Genomic DNA, 18,552 nt, shown 5'->3' with positions numbered 1-18,552 from the left:
GGAAGGCATGGGCCTGGTGGTGATACGTGGAATTTCACAAAATTTGCTTTTTGGTTTTCTCAAAAGTATACATTCTTATAGTTTAAGAAGGCAGGTATTTGAACACATTTTACTACATTACACACAAAAAATGTTATGTTCGAGGCACTCCCCATTCACATCTTTCAAATATATATATCTCTCTATATATATCTATATCTATATCTATATATATAGATATATGTATATATTTGATACATGTAATTTTAAGGAGTTTGTATTGTATTCCATAAGTTATAAGGAATTGTTGAAAGACTTGAAGCTGGAGAATAACAAAATGAAATTTGAATTTTAGGATGGCTATTCTGGAAGAAGTGTGGAGGACAGAGATTGGAGATGGTACTTGAGACCTGGAGACCAGGAGAAATTGCCTGAATTGGGGTAGCTCCAATGACAATGAACGAACACGGGGCACAGGAGAATTGACAGAACAGAGTAGAGAGAGAGGAGAAGTTGTCTTCCAAGTTTGTTTTGGCTTGGAAGTCTTACTGTGTTTGGTGCCTTTTGCTTTGTCAGGGACCATGGAGAGAAGAGCAGATTTGGAAAAACGCAGATTGATTAACTTGGCTTTAGACATGTTGAACTGGAGTGGCCTCTGGAATGTCCAAGCAGCTTGTGGTGACAACATTCTAGAACTACAGAGACCTTTGGCCTGGAGTCGTGGGTCATGGTTCTGAGTTAAACCCTTGTGAACAAATGACCTAGGGAAGAGGGGCTGGACCTGAATCTCACTAATAAAGTAATTCCAAAAAAGAATTTGAACACTTATTGTTTGTTTTCCTCAGCTTACATATTTTAATGTATTAATTGGTCCTTCTACCCTCTCATTTAATTGGAAGTGTCAGACGGTTCAGCATATTTTTATTGGGCTGCTATTGTGTACCAGATACTAGGAGTTTCCAAAGAGGTATAAAATATCAGAAGAAAAGCTCTGCTCTCAGGAAACTTAGTGTCTAGTTAGGGAGAAAAGGTAATTGTATTTACATGTGAAAAATTGGAAAAGCTCTAATAAAAGTCTGGGCAATAATTCATTGCTGAGTAAGTGATATTGACACTATCTCCTACGGCTCAGAGAAGGCAGATATTTATATCTGAGACATTTTTTTTTGAGTCTGTCTTTTCTAAGTAAAGATCAATTAAGTAAGTCTCCCCAAATATGTTCTTGTGTATATTAAAGCAGACAAAGGGATAACTATCATAAAAGATAAGTAGAATGGAATTTTCTTTACTTGCACGCAGTGTATTAATACATAATTACTTGCTGATCATAATTTGGGTGTGCTAACTTACTAGCTAATTACAACTCAGTATTTGGGAGCTAAGTGTTTGTTATTTTGACCAAGCTTTACAGCCTCTGTCAGTTTGGAAGAAGCAGCCCTAAGCAGAGAGATTTCTGCATTTCTAGCTCTGTTTTCTGTCTTTAATTTTCTTTGGCTCATAGAAAACTACTTTCTTTGGTTTCAGTTTCCCCTTATGGAGGGAAAGTGCTTAGATGACCTACTTCATGGCTTTTTGAGAAACGACTAAGAAAAATGTTAAATATGAGGCACATAAAATAGTCTGTAACAGCTTTGAGAAGGACCATCACAATTTCCCGTTAGTAATAAAAAATGAATTCTACAACAAAGGAGACACGATTTCTGGAGAAAGGATACTGAATCCACGTAAAGCGTTGGTATTCTTCAGGTGTATTGGAGCGTACTCTTTATTTAAAGACCTTTTGACAGCTCTTACTAAATAAGAGAAACGAGTCTTCAGGAGTGTAAGAAAACCCAAGATGTCCCTAAGGTATGAAATCATGAAAAACTTTAAAAGAATAACTGACTCAAGAAGACAATTTATGATTATAGGTAGTGAGTTTTATGGACATATTTGAGTGCATAGACACACATCTAACCTGCAGGAGACTCGTCTATCACTCATTCACTCAGGAAACATTTCTCTAGCACTTACCATGTGCTAGGCTTCAGGGATACAGTGGGAAACAAGACAGAGGCTCCCTCCCTCAGAGAGTGTTCGGTCTACAGGTAGTGGCAAATATTAAACATACAATTCCACAAATAATCGTCCACTGTGTTGAATGCTGCAGAGAAGTACAGGGTACTGTGAAAACACATAAGAAGGGGCCCAAACCTGGTCCATGAATCAGAGAAGGCTTCACTGAAGCAGTTAGAGTTAAGCTGAGAGAGGAAGAATAAGCAGGTCTTAGGTAAGCCAAGAGTTCATTCTAAGGTATTCATGGCTTGGAAAAATACCACGTGCAAAGAGCCAAAGAAACATGGTACCTTCGAGAAGACCAAAGAAGGCTGCACCTTAGATAATATGGAGACAGGAGGCTTAAGACACAGTGGGAGAAGGGCAGGTCTTGCCTCATTTTTTAGATTAGGGGTCTTGGCAATGGGAAGGTAGGTCTGTAGGGATGGATTTGAGAGCTTTTCAGGAGGTAGACTCAACAAGACTTGGACATGGGGGATGAGGAAGAAAGTGGAATCTAGGATAACTCCCAGGTTTTGAGCTTGGCTCCCCAGCTGCCATTTACTTAGGTTACAATCACTGAGGGGGCAGCAGGTTTGCAGGTTTGGTTGTGGGCAGGAGCAGAATGAATGGAGAGTAGAAATCATGAGTTCAGTTTTGGACGCATCGAATATGAGGGGTCTATGAGATGTCCCTGGTGAAGGCATGAGCAGTTGAAGCCTGGAGATTAAAGGAAAGGTCTGGATTAGAGAAGTAATATATAGCCTAATAAAGAAGAAAAATTTATATACACATATACAAAATGTATACACATATATGTATGTGAGTGTGTACTTGTGTGAATGTGTTTGAATGATGCAAAATTAATATTCCTATAATTTTTACAAGTGGAGAAAAAAATAGCTTAGTTTGACCCTCTAAATAGTCTGAGAGAAGGTGCCAGGAGACTGTAAGTTCATGTATATTTCTCTCTCTCTCTTTTTTTAATGAGGGCGCAGCTCACAGTGGCCCATGCGGGGATCGAACCAGCAGCCATGGTGTTATCAGCACCACACTCTAGCCAACTGAGGTAACTGGCCACCATGTATATTTCTCACTGGCATTTACTTGTTCAATATATGGGAAAGGCCCGCTGGCAATCAATGTATATAGCTTTGCTCAGAACCCTTCTTATATTGACGACTTGGCTTTTCCCACCAAACATAGATTCGAAGCAGAAACAGCAACCCGGGGGATAGGCAGGGTCATTTCTATTATTCCAAGGGCAGAAAGAAACTATGACCCAAGAAGCCAAATGGGATGAGGCTCTCCTCACGGACCTTCTGGGGACCAGGCACGAGCCGGGCAGTAGGCCCGAAGCCTGGGGCCTCGCCCACAGCACAGGGGCCTGGTGAAGCTTGGCTGGGTGGAGGCTCCCTAGAGCCTTCAGGAGGCTCGTCCAGGGCACATAGCCTCCAGCTGCTGCTCCAGAGGTGCCCTCCAGGGGACACACCGGGCCTCTGTTTCTTAGGGCAGTGCTCAGTCCTGCCGTGGCGCTGGCCCTCCACACCTCCTCTGCCTCGTTCGTGGCCCGTTTCCTGCTCTTTAAGGCCTTCCCCAAATGGTCCTACCTTCCTGCATTTCCACCCTCTTCTAAGGGCCTATTGCTGTGACCCAGTATTTACTATTCTGCTGAAAACACAGCTCTTCTTTTAGACACTCACCATGAGAGTGCATCGAGTATGTTGGCTGACAGTCACCATTGGGCATCCAAAGAACATTGCATTCTGTTGATTCAGAGTCCAAACAACTGAAATGCCTAAATAACCAAGACTTTTTGTACGCTCTAGAGATGTGCTGAATAAATCTGGCCGTGAAAGATTAATCCTTGAAAGCCACTTCCAGGTGTGTTTTAGGAATAGTTCAAATTCAGACTGACTTCTCTTCCTTTGTTTCTCTTCCTCTCTGACTCTTGTCTCAGGATGACTCTGAGAGGTCTTACACTACCTGTCAATGACCCCCTCCCCCAAAGTATATTACATGTAGTATCTTGTCCCAGGGGCTTGGTACTTGGAAACCCTGTCTGCTAACTGTGAGCGACCATAAACACTTCCGTGAATAGGACCCCGTGTAGCTCATGGGTGAAATATATGGATTAATGATGATAAATCAAGCTTCATAAATGTTGTTTAGAACTGCCATTCTGTCTATAAAACCCCTGTCTGAAATTGGTCATTGTTAAAAAACAAACAAACAAACAAAAAACTGAAAGAATTATTCCAAGCACCCTTTCTGGGCGTCTTGGCATAGTTTCGGTGAACCTAATTGTAGTGAGGGAGATTTTTGGTTCAAAGCTTCAATTGAATTTAGTTGACAGTGGTGCTCAAAATGGTCCCAAGGAATGCATCTGCTAGTTGGTTTTTTTGATGTTGTTGTTCTGTATTTTGGATATTGGTTTCATTTTTGCCACATTTAAATTGTTGGAATTTACAGAGTCTGTTGTGTTCAGAGAAGAGCCTTATACAGATGACGCTACTGGGAGAGAAGCTTCAGAGGAAATAGGAAGGACTTCTGCTCCCAAGGAGCTGTTGTCTTGACTTCAGTTCACCTGGCACTGTAAATGGCCAATAGCTGCTTTCTGCCAGGAGTGGGGTTTTGTTTTAATGAAATATATTGGGGTGACATGGGTTAACAATGTCATATAAGTTTCAGGCATACAATTCTATATTACAACACCTGTTCCATGTGTGTTCACCACCCCAAGTCTAGTCTCCCTCTGTCACCATATATTTGACCCCCTTCACCCTCTTCATCCTCCCCCTACTCCCTTCCCCTCTGGGAACCACCATTCTATTGTCTGTGTCTATGAGTTTGTTTGTTTATTCTTTTGTTGCTTTTTGGTTTATATACAGCTTTGGGTGAAATCATATGGTCCTTGATAAGGGTTGGGAGGAAGGGAGTCAAAGAGGAGAGAGGGTACTTCTACAGCAGATAGAAAAGGCTTAGAAAAATCAGACTGGTTGCTGAAGTTAAACTTGGCAGGGGATAGTTTTTGTTCTGGCTAAATATACATGGGGAAAAACAAAATAGAAAATTCACTGAAGCAACTCTCTGGATAATTCCCTTTAAAACACCTACCCACCCCCGAATTCCAAGGATAAATCTATGAAGAGTGAGATTTTTGTCTTTATCTTTTGCATTTTTTTCCACTTTGGCAATGTTGTCACAGATATGAAGAAATATTGTTGTTTTCAGCCTTTCTCATTGATGTTTATCTAACTAGGAGCCAGGCTCCCAGGAAGGTCACAAAAACCTCTTCCCTTCCCACCCACACATTTTTGCTGTACTTATAACACAGCAAGTGGTTGTAAATATGGGACTAGAGGGATAAATCATTTATGCAAAAAAAGTACTACTTGGATTTCTACAAGCATGACATTTACTTTCTATTTTCTTTCTCTTAAAACCTTTCCACATTTTCTCACTGCTGCCACTGTGTAGCTCACGGCCCAGCTTTAAAGCAATAGATTTTGTAGCTAGAGGGGAATATGGTGCTTGGTCTGCTCATAAAAACCTCTTTCCAGAGGAGCATTTCGGCTTTCTTTGGGGAGGGGTCCCATTCTGGGGCCTGTTAGACAGTAATCCCAGTGCTGGAAGTTTTAACCCAGGACCAGGAGAGAAGCAGGTAGGCACAGGAGATTTGGATTTCTGTGTCTGGCCAGCTTTCCTCAGACAGATGAGGGGGGTGAGGGGAGCTGAAGAGACAGGCCTGAGGGAATGGTGTGGATTGGCTGTGTGAGTTGATGCCTTTCCAGGTGGGGCTTCTTGTGGGGTCGTTTACTTTGGATTAAACCTTCTCCTCAAAGGTTCCCCCTCTCTCCACTGCCCAGACAGCACTAGAAAGAAACCCATTTGTTTCCAGGAGTGAATTAAAAATTGATGGTCGTTTTTTACAGCTCTGTTTCAGATTAGCATTCTGTCATCTTCAGCGTCGCCATCCTCACCCCCAAACCATACTGTCAAAGGCTTCTTGCGTTTGAATTTGATCTCATCACTTTTGGTTAAAGCATGCTGGCGTTTTGGACTTTGGGAATTGCTGTCGCTGAGTATGATCTTTCTTTTCTAAGTGGCTAAATGAAAGGGTGTGAGTCTGTAGGACAGTTTTCCCCAGTAGAAAACCTCGCAGAAAAACTCTTTAGACAATTTAAACAAAAATAACTCTTTCCTAACTATTGGGTTATTCCTGGTGAAAGTGAGTTTATGTCATTTCATTGTTTTTTTGTTTTTTTATCTTTTGTCATGCCTTGGATCTTTGGCCAAGCAGGAAAATATAATCGTTGCCCACGTGGATTTTTATTCTGTAGCTCATCCGTTAAGAAATACTTGAGCTAGTAAGAGAAGAGAGGCTCTCACTTTGTCTAATATCTTCTTTTTTCTCCCCTAAACAGCCTGCAGGAAGGTGCCAGGAGACGGCAATTTATATGTATTTTTCTCATTGGCATTTGCTTGTTCGAAATACGGGAAAGGCCATCAAGCAATCAATATACATAGCTTTGCAAATCTAGGTTTTAACGTTTGTGTCACGGAAATGAAATCACTGGAGGGAATGAAAGAAATGTACAAGGACTTTTCCTTCTCAGTGACATGAAGAATAGTTCAAAGATAGATTCAGTAGAAGTTTCTAGAGATATCCAGTTCTGTTCAGTCTGTAACCCGTATGCCAATGAAAAACAACACCAAAGGATCTGACGATGGTTTAGATCCTCTCGCATTTCATGGGTATTTGTGGCATTTTATCTCAGTCCACTTTCCCATGAGTGAGTCACATGTGATCTGAACTTCTCTGAACATGTAGTTAAGTCCATGAGTCTTGCTGTGCCCTTTGTTTCCCTGAGTCTGTCCTCTAGTCTCCTCTCCCTTGAGGGAACTGAGGGCTCGGAACCCACATTTTCAAAGCTGTCTGTGTGTCTGTAGCAGTAGTGGCTCTGTTAGGCAGGATGGAGATGGGATCTGCTGGGATCTGGAGCGGCCATCGTCGTGCCGAAACCTGGAGAACACTAAGGCAGGATGGGAATTCTCCCTGTGGCTGCGTGTGTAGTTGGTACACAGTCAGCTTCCCGTACCAGAAAACCTTCTCGGGCCCAACTGGGACGTATCTTGCTGTCAACTTAGAAACTGAACACAAGTTTTGGTTTTTCGAAGCCAGCTTGTTTGAATATTAAGCCTATTTATAAACCTCATTATTGCAGCACCCATATGGCTCTTAGTCAAAGATACTCACTTAAAAAAAGTGAAAGACTGCCAGGCGCTTCGTAATTTAACATCCATGCGTAATTGACTCTCACTTACCCAGGCTATCAGGACTGATGCCTGAGTCATCCGTGTGACTTTGGAGTATGTGAAATTTACATGGAATGGTGGGTGTGCCCAGCACCGTGAGAACTCCCAGTCGTCATAAAGCTAATAAAGCCCCTCAAAAACACCCTTGCTCCTGCCTCATTGCTGTCTGTTCTCTGCCCCCAGGCAGGTCCAGGTTTACTGTGGCTAGGACAACCCCCTGTGTTTGCTTAGATGCATCCTCTCTCTCCGTGACGGGGGCCAGGAGAAGTAAAATGGAATTCGGGGTCTTGAAGACTCTGCTGAGTGACACAGTCATGGAGACCTTCGGGGAACCTTTTTAAATATTGTGGCGGTCCACGCTCTTTGCTCTTTGATGAGGCTCCGATCTCAGTATCCACTTAGAAGGTGATCCGCTGGATGGACCGAAGGCTTTGAGGGCTGATTTTCTTTCCTTTTTTAAATTAAAGTTTATTGAGGTGACATTGGCTAGTAAAGTTACATAGGTTTCAAGTGTACAGTTCTGTAACACATCATCTATATATCACATTGTGTGTTCATCACCCAGAGTCAGTTCTCCTTCCATCACCCTATATTTGATCCCATTTACCCTCATCTACCACCCCCATCCCTCCTTACCCTCTGGTAACCCCTAAACTATTGTCTGTGTCTATGAGTTTTTGCTTCTTTATTTGTTTGTCTTGGGTGGATCTTGAGATTATTACGAGGGCTGATTTTCTAGCTCATCACTTCCCTTGTCTTGTACGTGTGTGTGCACACAGGCACACACACACACCATTTGATACTTCTTGGGGGAACCCACAGTTCCCTAGAAACATTCCAGACTTAAACAGACATCGATTTTCAATGAAGACCAGGAGTCTTTTAATTTGCTTACAAGGTAAGTGGATATGGGTCAGTCAATAATTCTTGTTATACGCGTAGCACACGATATCTCTGCATGGAGTTACAGCTTTTGGGGGGGATTCCTAGGGATTCTGTGTGAGCAACTCAGGGGCTTCAGTATTTAGGGAATTATTGATGAGAAGGATCGTTGTTGAAAGACAATTTTAAATATTTGTAGTGATTATGACTGTGTCCACTTTATAAATACCCAGTTTTACTTTATTTTTTCCTGCCTTTGGTGCTGGTCCAGCTTGTCAATTCAGTTAGAGGGAAAATACCAAGTTAGAAAATGTCAAATCAGAGGGAAGTGTGTGGTTCTGCTAAGCTAACTGGGACCACTGGTGGTGAGTGTCTGAGTGTGCAACCTGCAAGGTCCCTTGGGCATTGGTGCTGGGGGAGGCTGGGCAGGGTCTCCACTCCTCCTCTCAGCAGCACTGAAATTAGCACCTGCTTTCCTTGTGGGTCAAGTGTTCTAAGATAAGGAGAATTGGGAGTATTCAATTTTCCACTTTAGAAAGCAATCTTCAACCTTAATTTCTTTACTTTTTTAAAATCAATGAAAGACTTTTTTTTTTTTCCAAAACAAAATTTGGAGGCCTATTGAATTACAGTACCATTATTATTTATTCAGTACTATTGTTATTAATGTAGTAGCTGACTTTCTTGAATGTTTACTGGAAACCCAGCCCTGTGCTAAATGTGAAAAAAAAAACCAACAACAAAACAGATTCATTTTTTACATTCAGCTCTCATATCACCTTGCAAAGCGGGCATTATTGTTAACCAAATTTTACAGATGAGGAGACTGGTAGTTGGGAAAGTGATGAAAGCTGCTAACGTTCGCCCAGCTTATTGGACATAATAAGTTGGGGAAGGCATTTGAGCTCAGGAATTATGTTGTAATACTTCTCCTAAAAAACAAATAAACAAACAAACAATGCTGTGTGTGTGTGTGTGTGTGTGTGTGTGTGTGCGCGCTCCTGTGTGTGAAGGGCAAAGACCATTCTGGGGAACAGTTCGGAAAGCACTGCCCTAGGCCTGCATGGATGCGGTTTTCTTAGCCTGGCCTCGTGAGGACAGCCTGGCTTTTGCCTGAGCGTGACGCCGTGCTCTCTCCACCTCCCACACCTCTGGCTTTGCCCAAGTTCAGAACACAGCAGCTCCTGGTCGTTCTCTGCTTCTGACGCCAGCTCTGACTAGCTACACGCATCTTGAGATTTGTGATGTATTGTTCCACGTTTTGAAAAATTATAAATTTAAAGTTTGAAAAACACCAAAACAAAACATTTAAAAGCATTCCCTTCTTCTTTCAGGTTGTGAATCAGGGATAAATTCGGTTGACATTTTTAAAAACAAAAGGCCAAAAATAAAGTGGGTTCTTTTCCAGCTCATTTGCTGTGTTTGGATCGAAAGAACCCAGTATGTTCTATTGTTGTTAGTTTTGTTTGTGTTTGTCTAAGTTTCCTTCTGGCATCCTTTGACTTCTTTGCCTAATTTCATCCATTTTCTTTGAAGGCTTCAGAGTTGACTTTTGGTCTTAATCACCTTAAGTTTCTGTATCCTTCGGCAAGTTACTCAACCTCTCTGAGCCTCACTTCTGTCAAGTTTAATAGGGAGGTGAACCTCCCAGCGTCTGTGGGAGGTCAAAGTGAGTAAGTTAGGTAACGAGCACTGAACAGGGGAGGTTGTAAGACCCCCAGGCCCCATGTAGAAAACCACGGCTGTGGTAGATGTCCTCACTGCTCGTAGTAAATCATCACCAAACAGAAGGGACGTGAGTTGAAAAAAAGTGTTGTTTTTTTTTTGATCAGTCTCTTGATCAATTCATTCATTCCACAACAAGATAATGAATGGCTGTTACTTGCCAAGCCTTGTGTTAAGCAAGGGAGAAACACTGGTGGGCAGTGGGCAAGCCATCACGCTTTCCATCAGTATAACACATCATAACCTTCTGGGGTGACAAATGCAGTGCTGGGTGAGCTCTGGCCACCACGGGACACACAAAAGGGGCCTTATCCAGTTTGAGGGGCCCTAGACGGTTTTCAGGAGGAGGTGATGTCTCAGCTGAGAGCTAAGGGACGAGCAGGGCTCAGGCAGGCCTCACCCGTCTGGCCCCGTCAAGAAGATCTGTGGGTAGGGTCTCGGGTAGGGAAATTTCAACAGAACAAAAAGCATTTCCTCTTGTGCTTTAAGTGCCGACCATCCAACTCCAGTGTAAGATGACACTATTTGGATTGGGTCTAGCTTGATTTGAGAACTAGTGAGGCCAAGAATGCGTCTATGAAGGTGGGAAGTGAGTGTCAGGAAGGTGAGCTGGACTGAAAATCAGATTTTTGGTTTCTCTTTCTTTGGGGCCACCAAATGCGCAACCCATGTTTTGATTGTTGTGAGTGGCGGGTGCAAATAGTTCATTTCTTTTTCCGACAGACATTTGTTGTGTGCAAGTCCCTGGGACAGATACAGAGATCCACACGATAGGACCCCTGACCTCAAGAAGCTCCAAACAAGTGGCAAAAGGGCCTAAAATTCTTAGAATGCCCCTTATATGGCATACACGGTACCTGGCAAATTCAGTGCATTATGTTCTCTGAGGTCATTCCTTCCGATTGATAGATGTGGAAAATGAGGCTTGATTTAACGTAGAGCTTGCCTGAAGTCTCACAGCTGGAGGGGAGGGGAAGTTGGGTTTTGAGCCAGGTCTGTTATATTCCAGAGCCCTGTTGTCTTTCCATAGAATCAGAGATGAGACAAGGCAATGCCAGAGGTGACCCTTTCCCCAAGTGTCATCTTAAAAAAAAGAAAAGTATAAATGTTATTACTTTTTAAAAACTGTCCTCAGTACTTTTCAGCTGTATTGCCTTCTGTCTGCCTCCATATATGGCTGGGTTGGGTTGGGCTGGGCTGGTTTGAGGCCGCTAGGTTTGCCTTCCTTATCTGCTTGCTTCATACTGACATATTTCTCCTTGGTGAAATCCCACCCATCAATCCAGACTACCTCTTTCACAAAGCTTCCTGAGCCACCCCTTGTATTGGTTATTATAATAAAGTAACACTTTAGTCACGTGTCTTAGCTTCCTTTTTCAGAATTCAAATTCTTTCAGAGAGTGGATCTTAAAGTTATTATAAGGAGTAGCGAGGCATGTTAATGCTCGTTACTAGCAGATGCTGACAATGGAAACTGTTCTTGTTTTTGTTCATCTTTGATTTTTTGGGTGCTCCTAGCAGTGCCTTGGCGAATGCTGGGAGAAGTCTGTGGAAGCCAAGAGCAAAAGTCGGCTTCTTTTGACCTCTGCAGACACCCTCTGCTGATAGAACTAGTTGGGCATCCACCTGGCCCTCCTGCCCTTGCCTGTGGTCCTTGCCCACTCTCAATGGTTGATTTTTCTGGTCCTGCAAGAGACTCCATAGGCCAGTTTATTAGACAGCAATCCAAACGGCCACAGGCATGGGTACACCCACAACTCGCTATGCTCCGTGCCTGTAGGTGAAACCTCTGCCCTTGACTTCTACCTGGAAAGTGTGAATTGTCATTGTGACAGGGTCCAGGTGTGAAAGAGTAGGTAGTCAGTGCACATTCATCACAGCTTTTGGAGGGAGTGCAAGGCACTGTTTTCGGCCCTGGGATACAGTGGGGAGGCATACGAAGAACCCGCCTTTGGGGAGCTGACATTCAGGTGGGTTATCTCATTTATTTCTCACCACAAGCTCTTGAGAGAGGTGCTCTGACTATTCCCACTCTACAGCTAACACACTCATGTAGCTGACCTTCCTCTCTATTTATATAATTCACACATGTACGTATCTATATAGATTCATATAGTCCTATATATATGTCCATATAGTCCTATATATATCCATGTAGTCCTATATATAGCCATATAGTACGTATCCATATATATTCATATGTCTACATGTGTAACTATGCATATATACGTGCACGGATATTTTATGTTTTTTTCTTATTATATTCATAATGCTCATTTTGAAAAGAAAATTTGGAAAATTCATACAAGTGAAAATAAAAGAAATGATCCATGAACCCATTACCCTGGGATGGTGGCTATCATTCTGGTGTGTTACTTTTAGGCTCAGTAGATACCAGTGGGTATCTAGTCAAGACCACTCTGGAGGCTCTGTGTTGCGTGCTGCTTTCTTCACTTAACACCTAACACTGCCATGCTTGTTTTCATTTGAACAGAGATGTAACAGGTCATAGGGATTCTGTATTTGAAACCACTGTGCCTTTTGTAAAGCATGTGACAGACAGCTCTATTAACAAATCAGTGGCTTGGTTTCCTAGGAGCAGTGGCTGTAATGGGAATGCAGGTGTGGAACTCAGGACAAGTGGGAAGCATCGCACTTCCTAGAGATGCTCCCAGGAGATGCATTTCCTCTCCCAGCACTTCCTTTCCTCTCATCTCCTGTAGTGAAGAGCCAATTAAAACTCTTTTGAGGGTCTTCAGTGTCTGCAAACACTGACACGAACTTGAAAAACAGTGGGATACCTGGAAAATAACCTTTTATGGCCATTTTCCCCTTGAATGCCACTGTGACCTAAGTGAGCTAGCCAGGGCAGATGGTACCTCCATTTGGAAGGTGAAGAAGTCCTCAACCCAGGAGATGTGCCTGAGGCTCACTGAGGAATGCACATAGGAGAGGAGGTGGGCGGAACTCCATCACGTCTGCTTCCTGGGGAGTGTCCTTCTCCTTCCAGGAGGCTGAGCCCACAGCTGAGCCGTCAGCTTCTTCCTAACGCTGCTCTCACCACCTTTGCTTCTAGACTTTCTCATTGTCCACTTCCTCACTGTCATGTGGGGAGTCATGCGGGAGACCCTGCTCGCTGCACCATTTGTCATGCGTGGCGGCCTGCGGGGTCTCAGCTCCCACTCCCCACATAAGAACGCAGGATATGGTGAGGCCAAAAAGGAACACCCCCGGAGCTATAGATGGGGGAGTCGTACTACTATATTCTCTCTGGCGGCATCTGCCTCTTGCAATCTGCGCTTGCTAGCTCAGCCACCATCTTCTTGCTAGACCCCCATTTTCTGCTAGTGTAGCCACGGCAGTTATATTAGTGGCCAATGGCTCACTGGTTACAGCTGACTGTCAATTAGCCACAGCTGATGGCCATCCAATCACAGTTGATGGCCATTTACTACCGGAGCCAGTACCTTTCCACGTGAGGCCGAGAGCCTGGAAACTGCACTCCTGGCTCTGTCCCCACACTCACTTCTTCCTTTTCTGAAGACCTTATGTCTGGTCTTATGGGTTAGCTGTGTGATTACACATTTACATTTTTAAAAAACACATCTTTAAAGGGACTTCAGTGCTAGATGAAAGAGCTAATAGTTATTGACCATGTAATGTGGACCACACAGAAGAAATGCTTTATAAGCCTCTGCCCACTTACTCCTCTGTGAATCTAATAAATGAAAGGGCTGAGATTTGAACTGGATCTTGCTGTCTTTAAGGCCTGACCTCAACCGAGATGCTACAGTGCCCTCAAAGAAAAGGAAGAACGTAGGGGGCAGAACCATTGAGCGCTTGAGTTGTTATTTGTAACCGTTGACATTATGGTTATATGCAAATGACCACAATGTGACACAATAACCAAAGCTTTTAACTGGGCTTCGAAGCCCACAAGCCTTCCTGAGAGAACCTTCTACGAAGTGTTCCCCGCCCTGTGCAACCCGCTGACGCTATCTTTTTCTAACCCACTGCCTGCAGCAAACCCTTTCCTGATATGTGTTTATGCTTCTTTTCCTACAGGAGGAAATATAAGAAAACGTCCCAGAGGTAAGAGTGTCTTCCTGAGAAAGGGGGACTGGTTGGTCGAGTCACTTGTGGCAGAACTCTTCACAAATCTGGCTCATGGTGGACTTTCATTTGTAATAAACAGTCTCTTGGTTCCTTCTCAGTGAGTCACCTGCTTTATCTTGGGATGGCTACTGCTGTTGTAATTATAAATTGATGGCAGGCGTTTAGCGTGGTACAGTAAGTGTCTGCCTTCACATGAGACTGAATCCAGTGGATTAAAAAGCTTGTTACTGCTGAACTGTCTAGTGATTTTACTAAAACCTTGGCCCAAGAGCGGCTGGGCTGGGGGGTGGGGGTGGTGCCGAAGGTTTATGGATGGAAGCACAAAAAGGTCTTTACACTTTATAATGTTCGAATTTTCCTTTGCCTGGTTCACTGACAAGTGCCCTTGATAGCATAGGTACAAAATGCTTGAAGGGCAGGGATGATCTTTTTAATTTAACTGTGGGAAGAGTAATTTAAAGAAGAATATAATTTGTCATCATCCGCCAGTAGTCCATTTTATTGAGAAGAGTTTGGAAACCATATTCTAAAGAAACAGAGGTGCTTAGACCTTTTGTTCTCCAAGCATTCAAAACCTGCAGTCTAGCCCAAAAGGCTCGTGTCTGCTTTTCTGCATTGATTGTGTTTGACTTTGGGATTATAGCTTTGCACAGATTACATTCAGATCAAAAATCACCAATGCAATTAAAATCTGCCTTTAGGTGTCAACAGTGGTACTTTCAGATCGACCACCTTAAGGTTACCTTTTGCAGTGAACATCATGTCACAGCAGATGGAACATGGGAACTATGTTCCATGGTTTCCAACTAGAGCCAGTGATCCAAAGTTGTGGTGTGATAATTTGATATGCAACGGAGAAGTGCAAGAATCATTGAGAGGAAACAAACTAAAATCTTCACGCTTTGGAGAGGTTGCTGTCCTTTTTGAAGTATAGTGAGCTTATGCAGATGGCTGACTAGTTCCGTCTTGTTCGGGTTCATCAGGCTCAAGGTAGTAATCGGATGTGAAGCACTGAGCGATGTAAGCTAATCACTCAAGGTAGAAGGCATAATAGCCTTCAGTAGTAAAAGGTAATTTATAATTTTCACATGTAGTTAACCTGGGGTCTGAGATGTTTCAGAGTTGCCCCAATTTTATTTTAAGGAGTGATAAACAGACAGGTAAGAGGGAGTTTTATAAGAGAGCTGCTCAAACTTGTCAAGTTTCAAATTACTATGTCAATTATTTTTGAAAGCATATTTTTGCATATCTGACGTGAATGCTGTTGCATTATGTTGATGTAATGAAAAAAAAATCCAGACTGTCTCGTACCAGCTTCATTGAAGTCTTGCAAAGTGCAAATTAATAAAGGATTGGTTTAAGCTCTTCTATTTTTAATCACATCCATATTTTCATATGAAATAGATCCATGTCTACTAGTCTATCTTGAGGAACAAACTATCCTAAACTTATGGATTAAAACCACCATTTTTATGTGCTCACGATTTAATGTGTCAGGAATTCAGGAAGGACTTACTTTGTTGAGCTGTTTGAGTCGGACCCACCTGGTGTTAGCTGGGGCTGCTGGAGATGGAGGGTCCACTTTTAAAATCGCTTCTTCACTCACATGTGGGGAGTCCTGGTGCTCCTTGGAGCTCCTTTCTCTCCACATGGCGTTCATCCCAGGGTCTCCATGGAGCTTGGGCTTCGTACTGCTTGGTAGTCTCAGGGTAGCTGCACTCTTAGCTGACTTCCTAGCCCACGTGTTCCAAGAGACCAGGAGTGGAAGCTCCTAGTTTCTTAATTACGACTGGGTCCAGAAACTGGCGCAGTGTCGTTTCTGCTGTACCTTCTTGGTCAAGGTATCACAGAACCACTCAGATTCAAGACAAGCAGGCATTGATTGCATCTCTTGATGGTATTAAAGAATTCAAGGCCTTCGTGTACCAAACCTTCAACCTTCTCCAGAATGATCTTATTTGAGACCTTTCCAGGGATCTGTAAATTTGAAGTATGTGGATACCTCATGTGGTGAATGATAGATACTTTTAAATACCTCTGTCAGATGCTCATCTGTCTGAATGTATGTTTGTCAATTTAATGATTCATTTGGATTGGGAGTAACTGATGTTTTTTCATGTTAGGGACAAGCATACTAGTGTGGATTCAACTGGTTAGTTAAATTCTAAATATAGTTATATGGCTTTGGTTAATAATTAGTCAAATAAAGCCGGTAACTGCATGTAGAAAAACTAAATGACATAAATGTTATATTAAAAAGCTGTAGATCTCATAGGTTTGCTTTGGACATGAAAGACAGCCCAGGATACAAAAATAATCTACCTTTGTTCAAACATTTTTTGCTGAATTTCGTTTCATTTTCACTTACATATTTACTCACCTTTCAAAGCCATCTTGAAGAAAAAACATCTACTTGCTTTCAAAGTCACGATCATCATCCTGCTATAATTCAACCGAGTTAGATTTCTTTATTTAAACATTTCATGAAATACTAGGTGGATCTTAGTAGCCCAAGAGAATGTTTTCATGACAGGGAGCCCACGGAGTCTCACTTTTAGCATTAAGGAAAATGTACTCATCTCTTCCAAGACCAGAATTTCAACTGAAAGAGTGATGTAAGTGCTCTTTACTGGGTTAGCTACTGGACACCAGTAGCTTTACCCTGCACAGAAAACCTTATTGGATTGGGTTTTAAATCAACACAATTAAGAGGAGCCATCCTTTTGCCTTTTGAATGAGTCTTGTCCATGTGGGTCAATCATTCCAAGAGATTTGCTGAAGTGGAGAAATGGTAATTTGACAGCTAAGAGAGGATTACACAGGAAACCTGCTTGTCAATAACATTCTCATTAGGTTGTTTTTAATACAGCTGCAGCTTCAAGTTGTCAGGTTTGGCTGTGAGAAGTTTATATCTTTGAGAAAGCATGTTAGACTATGTACAAAATAATCACAAATACCTAGAAATAATCTAATACTTCTGGGATGCCCCTGAAGAAAGGAATTCTATCACAGATGATATAAGCTGAATCTATGTTAGAAGTGCTTCTCTCTCTCTCTCTCTCTCTCTCTCTCTCTCTCTCTCTCTCTCTCTCACACACACACACACACACACACAAACACATACACACACGCGCACACACACACACACTCAAACCCCTATTTCAGTATGCTAGGGAATGCTATGATTGCTGAGCACAATCAGAGGCAGAGGTAAAAATAAAAACATGTTTATAAACCTGAGGAGTTGGAATTTTAAGCCATACCAGGAATCAAAACCCCCATTAGCATGAAGGTTTCTGTTGATTTGTTTCTTATTAATGCTAGTCTATTTAGATAGTTTAAGTAGAAGTTCTGGTTCTGAGTTTATCTGATTTAATCATTTATGAATCTAGAACTATGTCTGCGAGCAACTAAATTTAGCCACAGACATCTCTCATCTTTTTGATAATCATATAATATCAATAGTCACGTGCTTAGTACTTTAGAAAAATCTTTCAATTCAACAAGTTTACTTAGTACCCATTATTCCGATACACTTAAGTAAATATTGGAAGTAAGAACATCTGTAAGAAATAGCCTCTGTGAAGAGGTACACAGACTTGTAGGTGAGACGCATGTGAATAAAATAATTCTAATAGATACGGTAAGTGCTGCAATAGAAGGTCATCGGGGACGATGAGATCTATTGGGAGGAACTCACAGCTTATACAGTCTCCTCTCACTAAATCACAAAGATAGCCTACAGAACTGCTTACTCTTCATGGTGTTTGAAAGTATGGGCTTATGAAAGTCTAGTAGGATAGTCCAGAATCGTCTCTTTGTGTCTTCATGTTTTTAATTATTTTTAAAATGTGTGTTTTGTTGATTCTGTAGGTTTTTTTCTCAAAGGGCAAATGGCTTAAAAATATTTTGGCCATTAGGAGGAAGACAGCCCAGGACAGAAACATATGTGGAGATAACCAATAAAGTAGACATCGCACGTGCAGTAGTGGAGTGGCCTCTCTGTTACAAGGCACACAAGGAGTTATGTTTTCCCCCCAAGTGTCTAATGTCTTCTTTCACTTGGATTTTTATATGGCTTAGTAATCACATTTGATCAGCCCAGTAATTGATTAAATCCAGCAAATGCTTCTCTTCGTCCAGATTGCCCACATTCGGCCTTCATGAATCACCATGTTTATGAGTCATCAGCAGAACTGCCACCTTTGCTGTTAATAATAGATTGTCATGCGTGGGGGGTGGGCAGGTGAGTGGAGCTCACTGTTTGGGGAGGTGGCCTTCTGAGCAGTCGTATCGTTGTGTTAGCTGGTGCAGCTTCTGCTGAAGTGTGCCCCGGCTTCATTCCTGGGACACATTAAGACTGGTGAACGCTGAAGCTCTTTCAGCATCATCGATGTAGAAAGGGTGGACTGTTGTCCTCTACCGTTGCAATGAAAACTGACAGCTAAGTAACTTATTGGGAAAGTTAAAGGGTGACAGGGTAAATGAAGGCACATA

At 42.4% G+C, this 18,552-nt stretch overlaps 1 protein-coding gene across 12 annotated transcripts in view; it reads left to right on the top strand.

Annotated features, from left to right (window-relative positions):
* Nucleotides 1–18,552, top strand: part of PDE1C (phosphodiesterase 1C) — a 485,518-nt gene that overhangs the window by 229,763 nt on the left and 237,203 nt on the right. For 6 of the 12 annotated variants that reach the window (XM_074340964.1, XM_074340969.1, XM_074340970.1 and 3 more), the window contains one exon: nucleotides 14,005–14,031. The exons of the other annotated variants lie outside the window; for them this stretch is intronic. In XM_074340964.1, the coding sequence (XP_074197065.1) occupies nucleotides 14,005–14,031 (27 nt within the window). The remainder of the gene's footprint in view (nucleotides 1–14,004; nucleotides 14,032–18,552) is intronic. 12 annotated transcript variants of the gene reach the window in all.

Source organism: Rhinolophus sinicus, linkage group LG09 (assembly GCF_036562045.2).
Source record: "Rhinolophus sinicus isolate RSC01 linkage group LG09, ASM3656204v1, whole genome shotgun sequence".
Lineage (NCBI taxonomy): Eukaryota > Metazoa > Chordata > Mammalia > Chiroptera > Rhinolophidae > Rhinolophus > Rhinolophus sinicus.
This window is presented reverse-complemented; position numbering and strand designations above follow the sequence as displayed.